Source organism: Hylobates moloch, unplaced genomic scaffold (assembly GCF_009828535.3).
Source record: "Hylobates moloch isolate HMO894 unplaced genomic scaffold, HMol_V3 SCAFFOLD_11, whole genome shotgun sequence".
Classification (NCBI taxonomy): domain Eukaryota; kingdom Metazoa; phylum Chordata; class Mammalia; order Primates; family Hylobatidae; genus Hylobates; species Hylobates moloch.
Window position 1 is genome coordinate 23,215,162 of NW_026652286.1, and position 16,770 is coordinate 23,231,931.

The following is a 16,770-nucleotide window of genomic DNA, read 5'->3' on the forward strand; positions in this document are numbered from 1 at the left end:
TATGATGAAGTTCTCTCAATTTTTTATGAAAGACTGACGCTGCTTCAGCAATAAAATATGTAATGTATTATTCTATTTGCTTATTTTTCCCATGTCTTGGTTGTACTATTAAATATTTGTATCACTTCGATGAGTTATTTGACATCTATGAACCTTAATTTATAAAAAAATGAAGGTTTGGTGTAGATATTAAAGACTCATTGAGATCTGAAATATTAGAATTCTAAGATGGTTCTTCAGGTTTATACTACCAATATTCTACCACCACCGCTATTTGTTTTTTCAGCCTGGGACCACCACCACATTCTTCAGCCCCTTCACTTTTTCCTTTGCCTCCAGCACCATCTTGGTCTCACTTCTTCCCCTGTTCAGCCTAATATACATCATCTATTAATCACTCTGTTATCATAATCATGGCATCCCTCTCCCAGTTGGACAAAAATATACAGAAAAATTCCTTCAACTTTCTTTATTCACTATCCCCCCAATAGATGTTTTCTTCTAAGGAAGAGAATTTTGGAAAATGCTAGTCTCTGATAATATAAGATCCAAACATAAATATATGTGGATACTAGTGAATATTATCACAGTGTGATTCTGAGGTTAGCCTAAATAATAGATACACTTTGCTAAGACTTAGCATAATTCATTTAAATTTTTAAAAATCATCTATATCGTATTATTTAAGTATTCTCTTTCCACGCATCAGAAAAAGTTCAAGAAAGAACAACAAAGCAAAAGGTATGATTTAATCATTTAGTAAATATTTAGGCACATAGCTAAGTACTTCATAAGTGTAAACCACAATATAAATCATAAAATACATATGAACTTTGCCTTTAAAGTAGTCATCTCCAGAAAGCATACCCTAAGTTCAGTGTGTAACTATTTACTGATATTTTGTCATTGGTAAATATCTAGTCACATAAAAATTATTATTTATAAATACTCTCCTATTTTAGTGCTATTTCCTAGTTCTGTCCCTATCTATCTCTATCTCCTAGGAAATATCCAATGATGTAAACTTTTACCATCCCTGGAAGCTGAAATAGTGATTCTAATCCAAAAAACTTGCCATTGTATTTTTTTGTTTTTTTATTTTTTAATTAATTAAAAAAATTCTAGTGATAGACACCAGCTTTCACATCACCATACAGTATGTTGTCATGTATAACAAAATGATATTTTTTCTCAGCAATATCAGAAAGGACTTTGAAGGAAATCTGCTACACATCATTTCACATAAGTTGTGGTTTCCAAAAATCTATGAATGACATTAAATAACAACTTACTATACACAAAAAAGACAACTTCTTTTGGAGCAATTGAATCAATTTACATAGCAGAGAATTACATGAACAGTCAGAAGGGAAGACACAGACAGTATGACAGAGCTCAGAGCTTCCAATATATTCTTCCCTGAATATATGGCAGAGGTAAGAAAGCTACAAGTCCCATGCTCCCTTTTATATGGTACTAGCTATTCTACTAAGACTAGCAAACGGGGAGTATTCATAAAAGGAAAGCAGTGTGTCCTTCCTCCATGCTGCTATTTAGAAGGATGATTTGAACTCTCGTGGCCACCTTGGATCACGAGGGCAAAGACCTCAACAGAGCAACAAGCTGGAAGGAGCTGGGGTCCTTACTGACATGGCTAACTTATCCACTTGGCACAGCAGCGCAGAGTCAGTGGCCAATGGTCCACAATACTTTTTTGGCCCACAAATATTTTAAATTTTTTTTAAATTAGAATTTTTAAAAATGAATTTTTAGCTTGAAGTAGATAAGTAATATTAATATTTTAATCTTTATATCAACACAGTCACAAAACGATATGTTATATAATATAGATGTGGTATCTGTATATACATTTAAGAGAGTAAGGGTTGATGAAGTTTAAAGTACCTGAAGCCCATAAAAGTTAGAATGCGGCTCTGTTTGCCCACTTGCTGGCCATGGAGAACCAGCCAGCCCTGGATTTCCTACCTGTTATATACCTTGTGTGTGAGAGAAATAAATTTATATCTTGTTTAAGGCATTGTAATTTGGGATTTTCTGATGCATTACAAAAAACCTGGATCTCAACAGATTAAGGTAGCAAGGGTTACAGGTAGGGACTTACAGGAACTTATGAAATGCACCCAAGCCAATATAGAACCAAAGCCAATATGGCAGAACATGCCAGACATTGCACAGGCACCATCTTCTTTAGTCTTGCCAGGCTGGTACCTGTGGCTTCATCTTCCAAATATAAAAATGGGTAGCATCACAATTTAAATCCTCAGTACACTCTGCTCTTTCGTTTTCTTTCTTTAAGACATAAGAGCTAGCCATTTGGTAACTCTGCCTCCTTTGCACCCCAACTTTCAAGGTTCCAAAGCAACTTTGGTGTTGTGAATGTGGAATTCAGAGACCTGGGTTTAAGCTACCTGGCTGTGATTACTAAAATTCTCTTCATCTATAAAATGAGGTTATTACGAATTGCTACATAAGATATTGTGAGGAGTTATGAGCATGTATAACAATTAACATTAAAACACTATAAAAATGCCAGGTTTTATGTCTCCCTCACACATTGCCCACTACCTGTCAAAGCTGTCTTTGAGAATTCATTTAATGTTACGTCACTTGAGTAAAAGAATATATAGGGGAAATGTATACATTATTAAAGTTGCAAGTCTATGCTCCTTTGAGAGAAAGGTAGACATAGAGCAAACACTGTAGTGATTACTGGAATCAAGCTAATGATAGTGTGTTACCAAATAAGCCTACTTTCAAGGATAAGTATTCAGAAAAATGCAAGGTATCTATGAGTAATATATTTAAAATATTTATTAAAATGTGCATATAATACATACTATGGAATATATTTATATATTATGTATATATAACGTATTTTATGTTATAAACCGTATTTTTAAGGATAAGTATTCAGAAAAATGCAAGATGGCTATGAGTAATATATTTATTACAATATGCATATATATACTACATAATACATATATACATTATATATTACATGTATACTATATACACTACATAATATATACTATACCATATATAATATAGACCATACATTATATATACTATATATATCATGTAGTACATATTATATACTTTTTTTAGATACAAATTTCGAGGCAAATGTATCAGTCTATGAATGAGTTAATTCTAGAACAGTTGTGACTGTACTACACTTCACAGTGCCATCTTCTGATTACCAGTGGAAGAACAGTTCCAGCCAAATGACTTTCTAAGAAAAATCTGGCTGTTATTATTATATCGTAAGGCTCTCAAGACAGACCAAATGTGAATGTTGAGTTTGTCGCTTTTCATTTCTCTAAAACCAAAGGTGATACTATTTCCTACATGGAATGTCTTGAGAGTCAGAATGCAAACAATGGGCAAGAACCTACTGTGCACTGAACCCTCACTCATCACACACGTCGTGTGTGTATGACACAAGTTATTTGTCCCATCAGTCTACATGTAGTCCCAACAGCTCCTTAGTTTCTGAGTTACTTCCCAAATGTCTGGCCATCAAAAATTTTATTGGTAACTTTTATCGACTCAGGATTCTGACCTTGAATTAGAATCCTGAGTCTTATGTCTATTAAATCAGGGGCTCAAGTCTCACCTCTACCCCTTTTTAATTTTGTGACCTTAGATATGTTAACTTCTGCAATCCTTAATGTCTCATTCTGTAAAGCAAGCACTTCATAAGGCACTGAAAAGCATTAAATAAAGTAACCTTAGACAAATTTGTAGTACAATTCTTACACATAGAAAACAAGCAGTAACCTCTAGCTACTGTTATAAATTATTTTTAAAAATTAAATTATGAGTCTGAGGAATTGAGACAGCTACCTGGAATCACACAAGTAGAAGACACCAAGCTATAATTAGAACACAGGTCAGCCTGATTCTACACACTTGTTCCTAAGCCCCACAATTAACACTTGGAAGACATCTGGAGTCAGGCAGTAGAAACCTGTAGTTCACTGGTATTTTTTAATACACAATCTCCACACATAAAGATATTACCATGCTAATATATGATTATTTTTTTTTAACCACAAAAACAAAATAAACATTTTAGTTAGAACTTTAAAGAAAGGACCTTCTGTCACCTTTAGTTGTGAGCTTACCTGAGAAAAAGTAACATTTTGCCTTCCTTCTTTAACTGTATATAAAATTTTGGCTACTTATTTATTTGCGGAAGGGCATGCAACTAGAATCCGCAAATGAAGCCAACACAAAAATTTAAGGCCATCCTAGAGCTTCGTTTTACATCCTAAGGGGCACTGTAGTACAGTGATTAAGAATGTATGTTCTAGTGCCACTTGGCCTTTGAATTTAGACTCCACTTCTTACCAGTTATAATATTGGCCAAGTAATCTAATCTCATGTGCCTTAGTTTCTACATCTATAAAATTAGGGCAACATCAGTAATCACCTCAAGGTTTATTGTAAAGATTAACCTGGTTGATGGCATTATATAATTGCTAAGTATTATTCATTTATATTATTATAAATATTATTGTTTATATTATCTTTTAAGTCTCTTTTTTCACTCCAGGAGAATTAACTAATGATACAGAGGTTAGGCACTAGGGCAATATGACTGGCATAGTTGTACATTCTATTTAATTCACACATTTCTTTGAAAAAAAAATGTTTAACATCATGTAAAACCAACCACCATTTATATGGAGAGTAGGGAGAAGATGATCAAAACTTTCATTTTTACCATGTAAATATTGCTTCTCCTCATTTTGAAAGTTCAGATTTCCTGCCCCAAGTAGCCTAGAACAAGCATTTATATGGCTTCATGTGTAAGTCTCGGAATTTTTTGCCTCTTTATTATATAACTTGCAGTGATGAAAGCTGGGGAGGGAGAGAAAGTTAACTTTGAATTCTTTGTAGTTTATCTCAGACATTTCACCTTTTGTCACGTATTTTCTAAATACAGTATACCCCCTGATAAATCCATGTAAATATTTTACACAATTTATTTGAGCATTTTCTCAGCCCTTTAAAGAAAGGTATGTGAGGCAGATAATTACTTTCGTTTAAATTGACTGATAAAAGCAGCCTGGTGCACAATGAAATCCTCATTTACTAAATGTATTTATACACATGTGTAAAGGTGTGATTTTTGCCAAAACGTCAACATCTTCCCATTCTCCTGACTTCAGCTACAATTTGCATGTTGAGTAAATGGCAAAGAGATGAAAGTATACTAGACTTTATAGTTCTGAAATACTAGAGCTCTGGTTTCTAAGCTCTCATATACATAGGAAGCACTCAAGTTCCACATTAAAGTGAAAATTCAATGTCTAGGGTAGGAACTGAAACCTATCTTTTTAAGGACCATCACGGGTAATTCTCATTCAATTAGAATGAGGAGCATACTTGGAGAAACTCTAAATTGAGAACATGTATTACCTGGCAAACTTTTGTATTTATAATAAAGGCTTTATTTGGCTGGTTTTCAAACTAATGAATATTTTAGCTGATTTATTTTAAGAATATTTTTAATGTACTCTGTCTCACCTATTGAAAACATGCAGTCATTTGCCAGTGTGGTTTAGCTTCTGCTTTCTTATTTGTAGTAATGATTATTACTTTTCTCCACTGTACATTTATACAGAGATTAGATTCTATATAGGCAGCCCTATAGTTGCATTCATAAAGCCATTCTCAGAATAATGACCTAGGATCTCACCAATTTTTAGCTGGGGGAATATGGGATAGTCATTTAATGAGCGCAAAACTTGGGTGTCCCTAGTGATGAATCATATATGAATATAATGTGTTGTCATAGGTAAGGATTAAGTGACAAAGAGTAAGTAGCTAGCACTTCTAGAGACATGATTAGTCCTCAGAAATCTTGGTCTAACCTGTAGGTTATCATTCTATAAAATGGCCAACTGAAATAAAGATATATAGAGAACACACAAAGGGGATTTGATATACTTCAATATCTTTCTAAACTGTCATGTCAGAAAAAGAAAAAAATGCCCCTCACTTTTTTATGTGAACTTACATGCAGAAGGAGCTCACATTTTTCTCTGTGGCATCTGAAGGAAAAAGCTACAACAATATAAAGCTTCTTCAGCCCATATCTGTGTCTTCCTAAGATGTTACTCCAATTTTTCATGCATTTTCTTGTTTCTTTTATAATTCAGAGACTTTCCACCTTTTCCTGTCCAATGCTTAGTTTACTTCAAAGACCAGCAATAAATGACTGCAAGCATTAGAAATGAAAACATTATATATAAAGAAAAAGCTAGTGATTGGTGCTTTCCCTTCCAGTCTTATAGTCTCTTTCCAAGCACACTACATTCCAGTAGCTCAAGTGTGCTAAGTTTCTCCTTTCCTTCTACCATCCTAGTCCCTCTTCTAGACCATTCTCTGCAGGTCATGACCAAATTTATCCCACTGTAGGATTACTTAATTTTAGAAGTCCAGGACCTTCAACTTGTCAATTGTCTTGTTAATGTTATGCTGTCCTTGTTTTAAGATTTACACATTTAGTCCTGCCACCTATAGGTAAACTTGAACAATGAACCCTCTTTAAAATAATATGGAAATATAATTGTAATAATTATTTTATACTATATTTAATATTTAACCATATTATAGCAACATAATTTGGAGCTTCAGGCACCAGATAGAAACAAGGTCAGGTAATACTGACTTTCCTATTTTTTTTTCTCTTAGAAGCTTTATAGGTGTTTAAATTAGTGTTCCCAACTGGAATTGGTTAAGATAATAGAGCATTGGCTTCCATATTGGTCCCAAATTATCTGCATTTTCTTGAAGGAAAAATACCATTTTATTTGGTTTTTTAGTTTGTAATAAAGGAGGTTAGGCATGAGCTCCACAATCTCTTCATCAACAATCCTAACTTGTCTATGCCACATGAGCTTTTCTCAATGACCTCTCTTGCTGAAATGCATGTGCAATCTGGTAGGGTAAAATTTTATTAGATAATGTAAGACTGTCGATATAGTGAGCTGTATTTCTCTGTGCGGGATGCTATTCTTTATACATTAGCTTATTCAATCCTCTTGACGTATCTATGAGAGAGGCACTGTTAAATATGGCTAAGAGATGTTCATTGACATTTCTAAATTCATATAACAAGTAAGTCTGATTCAGAGTCTCCGTCTGAGCTCACATTCTTTTGGATTTAACCCCATGCAACATGGCAAACACCTCTTGTCATCTCCATTCCTCCCCTAAACTCCCCGACTCCATTTATCAGCACTCATGGAGTAAGTGATTCTAGATGGTACCAGTATGTTTTGAGTCAGAATCTGAAGGTCAGAAACCATCATAACCTCCTGGAGGACAGGCAGGAGGAAGTCAGAAGAAGTCGCATCCTCCACAGGGGACATGAGATGAATGTCCCAGAATCTGATTTAGCCCTTACCAATACCTTAACTCAGCTCTGAGAACTAGTTTGGAAGACAGCGAGTCACTGCACACTTTCAGTCTTACTTGTTTTCAAGCAAGAAAGGAAAAAATAAAAAGAGGAAACTGAAGATGAGATGCCAAATGCTTGTGACCTTCAGTTATTAAATTATCGGCGAGAATTAGAAATTAGAGTAAAGCATTTTCTCTTCAGGTACTCTCTGAAATGCATTCTGTCACAGAAATGGGCAATGTTTCACATCTTCACGAAAGCTATTCATTGGGTTAGTTCCCTACTTGCCCTGGCCCCAGGAGAATCTTATTAGAAAAGAAATTATAATTTTATAATTTTGGCTGTACTAGTCTAGAACTATGAAATTAATTTAAGGACTTCATTTATTTTGAATTTTAAAAAAATTATTAAATTACATGTTGATTGCTTGAGGTGTTCTATATAAAATAAACATGTTAAATCATCATATCTATACATAGTAATAATGAACACGTCTTAGCATTTTCTGAGGGACTACAAGGCACAGCTATGTGCCCTGAGACACACTTAAATACATTTATTTAATCTTAATGGCCCTAAATGTTAGATATTATTATTTTACTTTTTACCGAGGGGAAAATTAAGTTTCAGAATGGTTAAAGAACATATGCAAAGGCAAAGGGCTTATAACATGTGCAGGTGGAATAATCTACAACCATCTGAACCTAAAAATGTTATATGTCTATAACTACATCATCACACAAGCTGTGACGAAAGTGTAGAGAAATGTAAACCAAAGAAAATGTAATGTAATCTTATATTAAAGCCAGGTATGAACATATTTAGGAACACATCTTTGCAAGATAGTTAGCATGCTGCCCATTGAGAAATACCACAGTTTCAGCATAGATTTATCAAGTGAGATTTATATGAGCAAATGTCTGAGAACTATAGTTATAGGAAATACTTTCAGTGGAAAGATCTCAAAGGCACCAAAAATACCACTTTATAATAGAACTGAAAGATCAGCAGGAACCATTATAGATGTATCTTATGAGAGGTAAATGGTGTGCAACGATGAGAACTCATTAATGACTCTGCTTTGAGTTTTGAAAATGACCTAGAATCTTATTTAGGCCAGCTCATTCTTGAAAAATCTACTGAATACAGGATGTTCAACTTCTTATTACTGTAATTCTCTTTGTCTTATGGCCAGTTGTTCTATGATGATTACATGTGGTGCAATAATTTGTTAAGTTATTTTATACTCCATAATAACTAGAATAGTTCTGGATTCTTCATAGGTACCAACTAGTCACATGTTGCTTAATTACAGAATAGCTATGTCATAGCGAACATTCACATAACAGAACAGAATGAATATAGTGGAAAGTTCTGGGTTCTAGTTCGTTTCCCTTTACGACCTTGGGCAAGTTTCAGCCACCCTGGGTTCCAGTTTTCTCACCTCTAAATTGTAGGGCTTTGGACTAGAACACATTCTTGTGTTCACAGTATGTTTCCCAAGTAGGCTTTTTAAAGTACACTTAAAGAGATTAAAACACTGGAAAGCAACACCAAACAATTCAGACATAATTGCAATGCAATCACTACCTACGGTACAATTATGTCTCCTAGAGTTTATGAAAGAATCCTCAGAGAACACTGTTTACTTGGGTGACCTTCACCTTGTGTCTTCGTACTCATGAAGCAAAGTTCTTAGACGACTTAGTAAATATTTGCACTTTCTCTGATGCAAGCTTGACATGATCTGTACCTTTCATCTACTCTTAGCCGTAAATTACACCCTTTTCTATGATCCACTCAGTTCACAGATGTCATTGTCAACACATTCACATTCACACAGTAATCTATAGCAAAACAAAGAGAAATATATTTTTCATGCAATAGTCTGAATGTTATTACATAACTGTGAAAAGTTTATGATAATGTATGTGCAAACTAGTTGACGCTCAACAACCACTAAAGCTATTTAAAAACTGACTTAGCATAAGATCCCTTTCATATGGTCATTTTTAAAACTATAATTGTTGGGCTTCCTCTATATCAGTGATTCTTAATTTGTTCTCCATAGTAGAAAAAAATGTCAATACTATCTTTTATTCCTTTAATTTTTCTAAACATTTGTACCTTTTAAATGTTGCTGGTAAATGATGAAATCAATGAAGAAGTAGAAAATAAAGTCATAAAAACTTTCAAGTCTACCCTACCTATATAGTTTGAAAACTTCCACTTTTATTCATTGACACTTGTACTCACAGCTTTGATTTCATATCAAAATTTATAGCAATTACATTTTAATTAGGTATACAAACAGACAAATATTCACTTCTATGCTAAATCTCATTCTAAGTCATTAAGTTAAAAATTCCAGATTTTCATGGTGTTCACCAAAGTGCCCAGCACCATCAAAAACACTTTGGAGGGCTGGGCACGGTGGCTCATGCCTGTAATCCCAGCACTTTGGCAGGTCGAGGCGGGTGGATCCTGAGGTCATGGGTTCAAGACCAGTCTGGCCAAGACGGTGAAACCCCGTCTACTAAAAATACAAAAAAATCAGCCGGGCATGGTGGCAGGTACCTGTAATCTCAGCTACTCAGGAGGCTGAGGCAGAGAACTGCTTGAACCCAGGAGGTGGAGATTGCAGTGAGACAAGATGGCGCCACTGCACTTCAGCCTGGCGACAGAGCAAGACTCCATCTCAAAAACAAACAGACAAACAAACAAACAAAACACTTTGGAAAAAAACTAGCCTAATAACCAAATAACCCCCATTATACCTCTGACTTCCTCTCTTCTCTACCAATCATTCTTTTATTTTGGATGATGACTATGCTTCTTGTTAATTTCATGTCATCTAATTGATTTGTATCTATATTTTTTCTTTTTTCTGCTATTGCCAAATCAATCACAAAGATTTCATAAAAATAATATTAATAATACCATAATAACTGTACAGGCTAACCTCTGTTGAGTATTTAGGGAATATGCTAAACTCTTTCCATGGATAAACTCATTCAGTCCTTACAATTGAAGGCTGTTACCTTTTCAAGTAGGTATTATGAGAAGGTCTGTGTTCTACATCAGAAAACTGGATAGAGAGGATAAGAAGTTTACCTAATAACATACAGTAAGTGTGGCAGGATATTGAGGTTGATTACAAAATATTTTTCTTCTCAATATCCTTGGAAAGTAGAAGTTGCCCCAGATGCCACTTAATTGGCATTATTAACTCTTTGCTTCATTCACACTTAGAAATTTGTGTAAAATTTTGTTGTTATTTACCCAGTTTTATTTTATATATCATTATTTGTATATATGACTAGATTATGCATATACATAACTAATCTATTGTTTTATTGCCCTGATGGTTCATGTAATAACTGACTGATAGCAGGCACATTCTTAATGCATAATAATGAAACATCAAAGACATGTCTACAGGGATGAAGACAAGTTCAGAGAGTCTTTTTGGATTTCTCAGAAAAGAAACCATAATTTTAAACAGTACCTGTTTAATCAGGTTACTTAAATGATTTAGCACCATTTGTAAAAGGGATTTTAGCAAATCTTCTAGAAGTCAATGAGAAACAGCCGCACACATAGTTTCTTATAACACACATGAGAAAACATTATTTCATTAGAACCATGCATTCCTCAGTGATTTCAGTGATCTTTGCTTCCTGGTTAGAAGGTCAAGTTCTTCCTTTCAATTACATGGAGTTTGGTTAAGGACAACTGTACAGACAAATCAAATATTTGAGATGTCCCTATCATTAATCACAGAGAAAATTTAATCCACAAAGATAATCACCAGATAAGTCATTTTAAAAACTGCTATTGGAAATAGGCGACTAAGGTGCAAAACTGCAATTTGAGAAGTCAAAATATTTGTGTGTTAATATCTTCTTAAGAAAGCCATTCCTCTATCTCATTTACATGGAAGGTACAATTTTTATCACAAATAAAGGAATGAAGGTAGCATCCTGTAAAATGTCATGTGTGGCAGACACAGTGCACAGGACTTAGGAAGCAAGCCCATGTTGCCTCAAAATATTTCAGGAGAGTTAAGGTGAGACTGCTTCTTGCATCAAATTTATTTGGGTAAAAATATTTGTTGTGTGTTCTCGTTGTGTTTATTGTGATTCTTGTCCTTTATTCTACAAATCAAGTTGATCTTGAGGTTAGTTTAATTCACGGAACAAATAGCCCAGGGCATTTTCAATATATAGTATCATCTAAAAATAGATTCCAAAATAAACATGTAGTGTGACTGCTGATCACAGGGTCCAGGAGAGATCTCTAAAGTGACTCCTGTTGGGAGGACTATAACCGGCCATCTGCTCAAAGTTCTTGCCTCATGGAAAACCACCAGAAGTCAGTAGACCTTCACTCCTCCCCTGCCATGTCTCTCTCCTTATTAAGTCATTTAAAAGTTAATAATCCAAAGGCATCAAGAGTATAACCACAGCATAAAGGAACGGAGGTTCAGCAGAATAAAGCACAAGCCCTCTCCAGCACTCCATGGGTCCCTTTTCACCAAGAACTTCTAAAGAATTTTTCACCCTACCATTACTTTCAATACCTATACTGCTTCTTTCTGAAGTGAATTACTGCCTACCTTGGAATAGCAATTTAATACTATATAACAAGGCTATCTTAAAAGTATAGTCATTCTACTCCAAAGCTTTTAAACCAACATGTTTGCTTTCTTTGACCACATTTATCTGTGTACAGTTTAAATGAGTTTCTGTATTAGTTACATTATTCATATCATTAACTTGATTTTTTTTGGTAATTTATATGCATTTTCTAAGCAGGAGAGACCATATGCCAGGAAATTAAACAGCTCTTTTTCTTTGTTTGTTTTTTTAAAACTGTATGGGGTTTACCAGTAAAACAGAGAAAAATGCTTGGCTTTTGTGTAAAGTGAACATTTAGCTTTCTTTCAGGACAAATACATTAACTCTGATTGGGGGCCATTGATGTTCGCTGTGATTAAATTATGGGATTTTGTGCTTCAGCATCTAAAGTTGCTTTAGAAAAGGTGAGGAGGAGGAACAAACAAAAAGAGAAAGCTATTCAAAAATGTCTATTTAAAAGGCAGGATTGTTTTCTATTCAAAAATTTCAATTTAAAAGACAGGATAGTCACTGTGGGCTAGATACCCTTACACCTGTTCACAACACAGTCAAAAGACTACCTTTTCACCTGCAGCATTTGTTTCACTGAACAGATTACTTTAAAATACAACTGAACTTCAGAACTATTGGAAATAAAATAGCAAAGTATTAAGGCAATGCACTCAGAAAGATATAATGAAACAAATATATATATATTTTTTTGCATTAAGAGTCTCCGCTCTGCATTCCCTACACTTTGGAAAGAGTTTGACAATAAAAGACAGGTGAGATTACCCAAAGGCTATAGGAAAAACTAGCAATTACCACCACCTGCTAATGAATCCAGCGTGATCTAAACATGTGAAATACCATTTGCTTCACCTACGGGACTACTGACTAAGAAACTAAGTTAACAGAAGTCTTTGGCCAGAAAACCCACTGTCACAGGTGACCATGGCTGAGCCACTCAGCTTTTCCCAGCAGGACAATAAGCTCATCCCTACTAACACAACTGTCCTTGCAAAGCTGCTCAGTTTAGGTTCTAATCTGCACATTAACCATGTGCCTATAAGAACGATTAAATATTATACACAGAATGGCCTTCTGTTAGAGATCTTTAAAACTTATTCTCTTCTCTGCAAAACGACACTGATAGTACCACATTCCTTTTCATATTTGTTCAATATCACAAGGTATTCTGGGTATCCAGTAAAATGAATTCCTACAGAGTAATCACATTAATAAGATATGCTACTTATCATGAACATTTCATGTTTTCAAGCCCAGCATTCTCTTCTGGTAAAATTTAATAACCATTGTTTTCACATACCACAAGCATTGCAGAAGTTTCAAAGCTAAAGTGAACTAGATGATTATTCCAGTTTTTGTTGTAATAAGTGTGTTAACTATTTTTAAAGAAATTTATCCCTATCAAAATCAACACTTTGATGAAAGGAGAAGATAATAGCTTTTTGACCCTGTATCAGATATCGAACATTAAAACTTTGGAAGCTAGAAACTATAGAGCATTTTTATTCAATTTAATTATAGTATCCTTAAAAAGCAAATGTACTTTTGGAACTCTAGAGATGTTCACAGTCTAAAATCACTGTGGGCTGGATTTCTATTATTTAAACATTTGCTATTTTATGCATATGTTGACTGGCATCTACTTAAGTGTCCAAAGTTAGAAAATTTCCTTTCTCTAGAAGACTAAATCACAACATAAGAGTGAATGGCAAGAATTTAAAGAATAACTGTGATGTATAATTTGTATTGAACTGTTGAGAGCTAACCACAAATATTAAAATGGGCTCTGTATTTAGAGCAACGAATTATAATACTGGGAAGCAAACTGGTTTTCTTTAAAACCATCTGCACTTTATGAGCTGAAGTGACAAGCAAACCTTAGAGAAAATGAAGAATCAAACTCACATTTCATTTTAATCTGGAAAAGTCACCTGGGCTTTGTTTGCAAGGAAAGACTAAATTTATCAATTATTGAGGGTAAATGAAATAGTCTCTACACTAAAAAGTTTGGTTACACAGGCCTGAAAGAAGGTGTGTAGATTAGGAACGGAATCAAGAATTTTACAGCCTTGATTTGTAAGAGAAAGTTTTCTTCATCCTTTTCCATTTCAGAATTAGAAACAACCCTATATCCCCACTTTATTTGCCATCAGATGCACAATCAAATAACGTTTCTATTCATGTACACTTGAAAGGATCTTCATCCTGTGTGGGTTATTTCATTTTATAGTAGCCAAGGGAAAGAGGTTGCTGCCAATATGATGCTAAGGGCATGCAGAATAAAGACTCAGTCCTGGGCAACTAAACAGTCTACCTTTGTGCTGTGCTTGTGGAAGAAAAAAGCAAACCCATCACAACTTTGGGACTTGATCAACAGTGGGGAGTCACAAAACTCTTCTCAATCTTTGCATTTTAAATCTCCACTAAAAATAGCTCCTCTGTAATGGGGCTTAAAGTCCCATCCATGGCCAGTGATGGAGTACAGTACTTAATTGTTTCTGACTAGGGTCTCTGCATCAGCACTCTGAGAGTGTCTTCTAACTTTTAATCGCCTTCTGTGCCCTTTAATTAGAACTGTTCACAAGACAGTCAAAAGAAAACGCCTATCACTAAGCTTATCCAAGACGTTGAAACAGGCCATTTCAGGAGTCCAGGAACTTTTGTACAAGTCTTAGCATCTTCCAGGATTAATCTGTTTTCTCTGGTTTCCTCTTCCTTAAATCAGGCACACTTGGGGGAAGGGGGAAGCTCTATGGTTATTAAGACAACTCCAATGTAAAAACACTGCCTGGTGGCAATTCCCTCCTTGTCTATTTCCGTTCTGTATTTTGTTCTTTTACCGCATGTTACCTTTTGGCTACTAATAGGACCGGAGGGTAAAATGTCTTTTCTCTCCTTCGGAAGAGAAAGATTTTGATCCCTCACTGAGAGCAATCCTAAGACTTTCTCCAGGGGGCTGGGATAACTAGGAAAGGGCTCTGCTCTCTCAGAAGGATTTCAGAGCCCAAACCATACAGCGTCCCTCTTGCATAGGCGGGAGATGCAGACAGCTGAAGTGCCTTGGCCCCCACTGGTGACCCACAGTAGGACCAACCTCGCCCCGGCAGCGCCCCTGGACTCGGGTCACTCACGCTCCTGGACTCACCTGGTGCTGAGGACCAGCGCGGGCAGGAGAGGCAGCAGGTAGTGCGCTGGGCTGAATTTCATGCTGCTGCCTGCCGGGGTCCTCCTTCCCTCGCTGCCTTGTCTCTCTCTCCTCGGGATCCTGTCGCTCCTTGGTGCCCGGCTCTGTCCCCAGCCAGTGATGAGCGCTCTTCGGAGGCGGAAAGGTGGAGACGGGCACACGGACGGACGCCTGGGGAAGGCAGGCGCTGGGAGCGAGGAGTATCTTCAGGAGTGATGTCACCGGCGAGGCGAGCCCTGCCCGGGATTGTTCGGCGCCGCCGCTCCGGAGCCCGGAGGGCGCGCTGTCACTCGCGCTGGAGGCGGCGCGGGGAGAGGGAGGGGGGTGCTCGCGATCGCCCCGCGCGCTTCGGTCACCGGGCTGCGCTCTGGCCAGTCGGGTGAGCACCGGCCAGGGGCTGATCATTTATTCCCGCTGCTCCCCAGGATGGCGCGGGGCGGGGCACGGAGTGTAGAAACCTAAGCTGCCAATAATTGAACTTGCGTACTCGGCAGGAGATGAGACCCAATTCACCGGGAGAGACTTCCAGACGCGGAGCGTCCTAGGCAGGTGTCTCTCGTCTGCTTAAACCGTGTTTGGAAGAACGTCGCTCTGGAGAGAGTGTTTAGAAGATTGTTCTAATTAGAACTGCATAATGATTTGCCTGAAACAGATGGAAGGAAGCGGGAGTAAGCAGCGTCCAGAAATGCAACCTCAGCCCGTCATGGCATTGCAAGCTTCTTAACCCGTGAATGTTGACTGCAAAGAACCAAAGAACGTTTCGGGACCGTTAAGACTTCTGCTGCTCTGGGTTTTGAAGATTTCTGATCTTCCTCTGATTTCAGTCGTCTGTACCAGCACCTGCCAATGGGGTTGGACCTAGTGGCTCAAGTTCACACACCTGAAGGAGTCCTTTTCCTCAGGTGAAACTCATCAAGGAGACCTAGCGGACAAAAATCCTTAAAATGTTAACAGTAATCAGCTCGGAATGATGGTACTGGAAGGTAGAGGTTTTGTAGGTCATTTTGTTTTCTATATTTTTAAATGTTCTATCATAAACATCCAATATTTAATAAGCTTTATTTAGAAAATTTAATTAGAAAAATTAAATAGCACAATTCTAATCCAAAACACCATTTTGCAAAAGCAATTCTGAGAAACAGAACTACTATCTCTGCTACTGAGATACTCAATTCTAGGATCTTTATAAGATGATATTGCATGTGTGTGTATTTGTGTGTGTGTGTGTGTGTTAGAGAGAGAATGAGAATTCCATCAGGATATTATCCTGGTTATATAACTGTGTATAAAGCACTTCTTCATACAGTATTTAATTTAATCTTCACAAGAGCCATCCTAGTGAAATAGATGTTAATATCACTATTACAGATATGAGCAGACTGAATATTATCAAAATATGACTATATATATTTTTTAAAAAAGAACTGGTTCTACTAAGTACTAAGAAAAATTCCACTGTTGCCTCAAACATCACACCTAGCACTCCTAGCCCAGTGTTTGAC

At 36.3% G+C, this 16,770-nt stretch overlaps 1 protein-coding gene across 2 annotated transcripts in view; it reads right to left on the reverse strand.

Annotated features, from left to right (window-relative positions):
* The window catches only part of LUZP2 (leucine zipper protein 2), a 602,481-nt gene extending 587,103 nt beyond the window's left edge, over positions 1-15,378 (reverse strand). For both annotated transcript variants that reach the window (XM_032166390.2, XM_032166391.2), the window contains exon 1: positions 15,230-15,378. In XM_032166390.2, the coding sequence (XP_032022281.2) occupies positions 15,230-15,291 (62 nt within the window). In that variant the 5' untranslated portion in view covers positions 15,292-15,378. The remainder of the gene's footprint in view (positions 1-15,229) is intronic.
* Positions 15,379-16,770: the final 1,392 nt, after the last annotated feature.